The 6,368-nt window shown below is 55.7% G+C and overlaps 1 protein-coding gene across 3 annotated transcripts in view; it reads left to right on the top strand.

The window, feature by feature from the left end:
• Positions 1-6,368, top strand: part of FGF18 (fibroblast growth factor 18) — an 87,813-nt gene that overhangs the window by 9,601 nt on the left and 71,844 nt on the right. Inside the window, exons 1-2 of one of the 3 annotated variants that reach the window (XM_085310356.1) lie at positions 4,182-4,300; positions 5,615-5,651. Coding sequence is in view for 1 of the 3 variants with exons in the window: in XM_085310358.1 (XP_085166484.1) it covers positions 5,315-5,346; positions 5,615-5,651 (69 nt within the window). In the remaining 2 variants the exon portion in view is untranslated. Of the gene's footprint in view, positions 1-4,181; positions 4,301-5,077; positions 5,347-5,614; positions 5,652-6,368 lie in introns of those variants that run through there. The other 2 variants (XM_085310358.1, XM_085310357.1) reach the window with 2 other exon arrangements.

The raw sequence follows: 6,368 nt of genomic DNA on the forward strand, positions 1-6,368 counted from the left end.
GCAGGTGCCAGGTGTGGTGCGGCTTGAGCTGGCATGTTGCAGCACTCTGATGTYGCAGGTGCTGGGGAGGTTCCCGTTCCAGCGTGCTGCTTGTTCCTTGGCTCCACTGGATCTGTTTTGCACCCTGTCTGTTTTGGTTCAGTGATACGGACTGCTAGAGCAGAGAACGGGCAACTTGTTTTGCTGGGGCTGCATGAGTAAGAGGTGGTGCTGAWTAGGCTTCGATTAGAGCTGGTGAAGAGCAGTAACTAAGCTGATAAGCCACCGAGGGCCCTGTAGGATGTGGTCTTAATTCCAGCATTTGCATGTGTGACTGGAAAGCATTGACCCCAGGGGATCATAGGGAGCTTGCAGCAGTGTATAAATCCTGCCTGGCCAGCACGGTGGTTAATAAAACTTGGTGGATATCAAACTCTCAGAAACACACTGCATAGGCCATCACACCATGTATGAAAAATAAACAGTTTAAAAGACGGACATTCATTTTCTGTGTGGAGTTTGCAATGCTGGCTGGTTTCATGTTGGGAATCGAATCCAACAGCAGCCTTTGCCAGTGGCAAAGATAGGCATGGTGGCAAAGATCTTATTTTTATGTATGTACGTGCTCGCATATATGTGTGCTTGTAAGAACATGCAGCTAAATAGCATTTCTATTTTTCCCATAGATACATGAAAAATGAGCTGCCCCTTCTATGTTCTGCCCTCTAATACGTTCTTCAAGGCTGGTAGCCTGGAATTCACTTAATTGGCATCAGTTTCCAGATAACTATTGAGTTTTTAAAATTTAAAGGTCTCTCTCAAAGGTGGGTGATGAGACTGCAACAAGATGCCATCAGGAGGCTGTAACAGCTTCCTAGATGCTCAGGTGACTTTGTCATGTCACCAGAGCCWACTTGGATGACAGTAGATCCCCACTAGCAACCTGGCCTTGGGTCCAGAGGCGCTTACCTCCGCATCAARTCCTGCTGACATCAACCAGAGCATTCCCTCTTCGTGTCCTGCTGCAGAGTCCCGAGAGTGAGGTTTGTCCTGGTGGTGTTTTTGTGGTTTGGTTGTGTACCCTGGGGGGCTCCTGAAATCTGAAGGAATCTCTGTTTCATATGGGGGTGCAAGGTTCCTGAAGGGTGGAATGGCTGCTGGCAGTTCGTTTGGACCATTTTAAGAGCAGACTTTCATCTCTTCCAGGATGGATCGCTAGTGGTATTTCTAGCRTTTCTACTTACACCAACCATACAGAAGCACAGAGTACAAAAGTATTAATGTCTCTGTAGATACTGGGATGTTCTTGGATCATAGGAGCATGCTGGGATTTCCTGTGGAGGATGGGGCCAGTCAGCATCTAACCTCAGCCACCAGGCGCTCTCCAGCCCCCCGAGAGGTGCTGAGAGGAGGCAGGCGCCGCAGGTGAGTGGGCTTTGCTAAGGGCTCTGCTTTAATCCTTCTTGTTGTTCAGACTCTTGTTCCAGAGGTTATGTGAAACCATCAGAAAGCAGGCATGTCTCCCRAGAGTGGAAAAATGTGCCTTCTCCAGAGCATGAGGCACGTTTACCGCATTGCTAGTGGTGTACATCCAGTTGTTTCAGTGAGCACATGGTCCCTCCTCCAGGCCCGATAGATCCCATCCACCCATATACTGCTGCTCGACCATTCCCTTATGGAAAGACTGGGCGAAGAGTGAGAGACCTCATGCGATGTGCTGCACGCTAGCATCGTGGGATCCTTTTGGAAGGAGCRAATTTCACATTTTCAACCTTTTTGYATGGAAAGAGCCCTGCTGAAGGAAGGGTCATCCTGATTTGGTCTCTCGGCAGGGCCTTAAATATTGCGAAGCCTTCACAGCTCAGGCTCAGCTTTGTGCCTTGGGCCTGGAGATCCTTTGGCACAGTATATGGAGAACAGGGTGGCACGTTCCTAACAGGAAGCTCCACTAGCCCTTCCTCCTCAATGACCTTCTCTGCCAATGACCCTTGGGGCCAGYGTGCGTTTCTAATGCCTGTTTGCATCAGCAGGACTTACAAGTGTAAATAATTGTCCTCCTTAAATACCCTTTCTGAGGACSTTGATGCAGCCCACATCAGTTAAGAAAGGCAGCCGATGTCCTCAGTGTGCTGCGTGGTGTTATTCCCATATCAGAGAGGTGAGGTAAGCAGAGACAGCCTAAGCGAGATGCTTTGGGTTTGAAAATGTGATCGAGATATCCTGAGTTCCCTGTTGCAGTTGCTCAATATTTTCCATCRTGCTGGAATGGAGGAAAACTGGATGTTTTCAACTGGCACTAAAGTTCACCTGTATTAAAGTTTGGACTTGGGGGCTTGCTAGGACAAATCCATAAAGTTAATGGTAATAGAGAGCAACAGCTTGCTGCGATCACTGCAGGGACAAGAGGCTGAATGACAGGTTCTGATTTACTGCTTGTATCCTACTTCTTCAAAGACAACTTCGAAATTAGGAAGGGGGARAGGGGAAGAGGGCGGTTCGTGAAGCGGGAGAAGCCTGACTTCTCCTGAGGAAGCACAAAAKGACATGGCAGCCAAGGGCCCGTTGAATGGGGTCTACAGCAAGCTGGGTGGATTAAAGCAGGCCGTGTTCGTCAAGCGAGCCCACGGCAAGCTCGCTTGAACCRATTTGAGACAGCTCTGCGCAGCGGCAGTGCAGGCACGCTTGGACGTTTGGAAGGGCTTGAATCAGCCGTTGCCTCTGAGGCACTGCGTCCCGGGAGCGGGCGGCGAGCAGGGCTGACGGCAGCAGGTTGGGAAAAGTTGATCGTGAACTATTTTGGTGTGCGCGTGCAGGCCTAGAGAGCCCCAGCTACTGAACCCGCACCTCTTGTGGCCGCTTCCTGCGGGCCGGCTATGGATAGCAAAAGGATCGGGGCCCAAATCGTACCCTGCGTCTGTATTTTTAGAAAGCTCTGAATAATTCTGTGATTGCTCTTAGTTTTGTTGGTCAGCAAAGCTGTGGAGGAGTAATTGGATCTCATGTTTTTGGTTGACGATGGGTGGCTGGAAGGGTTATGAAGGAATTATTTCCTTGTGCCCTCCCATCTCCTGGTGGCTTTGCAGAACCATCACGCGTGCCACGCAAAATCTTTCGCCATCGATACTGGCCGTGGCCAGGCTTAGCAGAGTGATGGTCTGATGTACATGGAGAATCCTGGGCTTTCCCGCTTGGAAGAGAGGGCTTCTGCGGGAGGGGGCTGTGCGATGGCCCAGGTGGGACAGCCTGGGTTCCCCTCCCAAAAGCCCATCTCAACTGTGAGAGAGGCATCAGCAACAAGTAGGAGTATATTAAATATTTTCATCTCTAAGCTAAACCATTCACATTGGGTCTCATCCTGCAAGCCCACGGTCCTGTTTGTCCTGCTTCTGCGCTGGGATTTCAGTGACCTTGACATCCGAACCGTCCAGAAGCAGCTCCAGCGCCCTTCTGCTCGGCCACCTTCGGGAACAACCTGCAGCCGCCGCGGCAGCGCTGCGGGGCTCTTGAGGCCGGCTGCACCCGCCGGTGTCCGTGGCACTCTGTGAGCAGAGTTATTTGGGGGGTTTTTAACCTGGGGATCTCTAAACTCAGTGCAACAGCAGTGCAGAGTCCGTTAGAAATGTCTCTATATACGTGGTTACACATGTATGTATGTACACATACATGGCGACGGAGCTCCGGAGAGGAAGGGTGCTGTTCGTTTGCGGCTGAAAACGCGGCAGGAGGCAGAGCTTTGCTCCGCGTGCGTGCGCGGGGAGGCAGGAGGGCCCAGCAGGCTGGCGCGCTGYGCCCGCTCCTTCGAGCGGCGAACGCCCGCAGCTGAGAGGTGCGGGCTGTGGTCGTGTTCTGCCTTCRCGAGGTGCTGACGGGCGTCCCGCAGTCGGCCGGGAGCCCCCACGCGCCCGGCCCTCAGCAGTTCCCGGCGTTTTGTCTCCTAGAAAGGAGCCTTCGGAGAAGGCGAAACAGTTATGGTGCTCCATCGTAGGCCACGCGTGACTTTTTCTAGTTATTTTGGAAAAAAAAAAAATAAACAATCCCCCGCAAGGCCCCTCGGTTTTCGGCGGCCCCGCGCCGCAGCAGAGCGCCRGGCGCGGTGCGCGGCCGCGGTGCGGTTGCGCGCTGCCGCCGCTGGATGGCAAGCGAAGCGTGCGGAAGCGGGCGGGCAGCGGCGGCGGCTGCTGCGCGGGGTGAAGCCCGACAGCCTGACCCCGGCGTCGGTGTCGCGGCGTGGGAGATGCGGCCACGGTAATAAATAAGGGCCTGGCACGGCGCGGGCGGCCGCGGCCCGGGGGCAGCGCGGCTCGCCCCCGCCCGGGCGCAGGTAAGGGCCGCGGGGCGCGCACGCCGCTGCGGGGGCGCGCGGGGCCGCCGCGCCGCTCCGCGCCGGCAGCAACAAAGCGCGGTGCGGGCGCTGCGCGGCGGCACGTGTCGGCCGCCCCCTGGCGCGGCGCGGCGCTGCGCGGGCGCGGAGCCCAGCCGGCAGCCGCCCCTCTGCGCGACGCCCGCTCCCCGCCCCACTTATTTTATTATTTTATTTATTTTATTATTTTATTTTATTATTTTATTTATTTTATTATTTTATTTTATTTTCCTCTCGCGTTTTTGGCTAGGCCCGTGCGCCCCGCCGGGGGTTCCCCTCTGCGGCGGCGGCCGGGCCGGGCCGGGCAGGGCAAGGTGGAGGTGCGCGTCGTGCGCGGACTCCGCGGGCGCGCAGCGCCCCGCCGGGCGGCAGCGGCTGCCAGCGCTGCCCCTAGGTGTGTTCGGATCTGGGCGGGGAGGGGGTGCGCGCAGCGGCTCTTTCCGCCCGCCGCGCAGCCCCGGCTCGCCTCCCTTTTGGCTCCCCCCATTGCTTTATTTTATTTTATTTTTCGGGGGAGGGGGCGCGGTTTTTTAATACTTTCCTGCGCTCGTTTTCGCTGCCCTCCCCGCACGGGCCGTGCCCGCGGCGGCGGGGGCTGCGCGGGGCCCGGCGGCCGCGCTGCGCCGTGCCGTGCCGTGCCGCGCTGCGGCGGAGGCTCGGTGTGCGCGGGGGGGCGGCGGGGGGGCACTTGCTGATGATCGGAAGTTACTGACAATAAGCACCTTCATCCCCCCCAAAGGCGGAGAGAGAGGGAGAGGAGGAGGAGGAGGAGAGACAGGGGGAGCGGAGGGCTGATGCCTAAGCGAGTCACTCGGAGGAGGCAAGGCGGGCGGTACCACAACTTCTCGGCGGCGCGGAGCGGCGCGGAGCGGCGCGGAGCTTGCCGGCCGGATCGCTCCCATGTCAGGGCGGCGGTGGGGGACTGCACTCTGCTAGCGTGAAGCCACTGACCTCCCCCCCTCTCCTCGCTCAGCGATGTATTCACTGCTCTCAGCCTGCACTTGCTTGTAAGGATTATGGCATATTTTTTTCCTTTTTTCCTATTTTTATTTTTTATTTTTTTTAGAAAAATGAAAAGTTTTATTTTGGAGGCTCCGGTTGCATTTTCCGTGCAATCAGGTGGTAATTGGGACCCGAGCCTTTTTATAAGCAGACCATCGATCTGTGTCGTTTAAAAAATTACAAACAAAAAAMAAAGCAAAAAAAAAAAAAAAAACTTTAACCATTTTACCGCATCATTTGATCTTTTGTTGCTTTTTTTTTTCTCCTCTCCAGATGTTTACATTTCCTGCTGCTGTGCTTTCAGGTACAGGTACGTGTCCTTTCTGTCCTCTTTCGATTTTGGTTGTAAAAAGAGAAAAAAAAGAAAAAAAAAAAAAAAAGAAACAAAGGAGGCGTGCTGACCTTCGAGTGCCAGGCAGTTTTGGATAGGGGTTTCACTTTTTCCTCTAGTTTTTATAGTCGCGTTAAAGCGGTCGCCGCGCCAGACGCCGGAGCGTCCCTCGCCCGGCCGCGGGCTGCCCCTCGCGCGGAGCCGCTCGGCGGCGCGGCGCGGCGGAGCGGAGGCGGCGCGGGGGCGCCCCGTCCCCCCGCGCCGCCTCCGCGCCGCTCCGAGGGCTGCGGCGGAGCCGGGCACGCCAGTAGCCTGCATTAGAGGGATCCTCTGGAGTGCATTAGCCTGGCTAATGATGTGAGAGGGAGTGTTGGACTCTCCTACTTGCACAACGTTGATTGATGCACTTGCCTTGGAATAGCAGGCGCTCTCCTGCTCGCCCTCCTTCCTTTCTTTTTTTCTTTCTTTTTTTCCCCCTTTTTTCTTTTTTTTTCCCTTTATTTTTTTTCCTAGGGAACTTACTCCCAAAAACCTGAGACTTTGAAAAACACGCGTTGCCCTAGCCAGGAGCGGGAGGCTCCGCGCTCCCTCCCCGTTATTCACTAGAAAGCCGCCCAAGGCAGCTCCCGCTTTGATCCCGCCTCGGCGGGGGCGAAGCCGCCGGCGGAGCCCCGCGGAGCCCCGCGGAGCGGCGCG

This window comes from Rhea americana, unplaced genomic scaffold (genome assembly GCF_003343005.1).
Source record: "Rhea americana isolate MKP2758 unplaced genomic scaffold, rheAme1 scaffold_318, whole genome shotgun sequence".
Classification (NCBI taxonomy): domain Eukaryota; kingdom Metazoa; phylum Chordata; class Aves; order Rheiformes; family Rheidae; genus Rhea; species Rhea americana.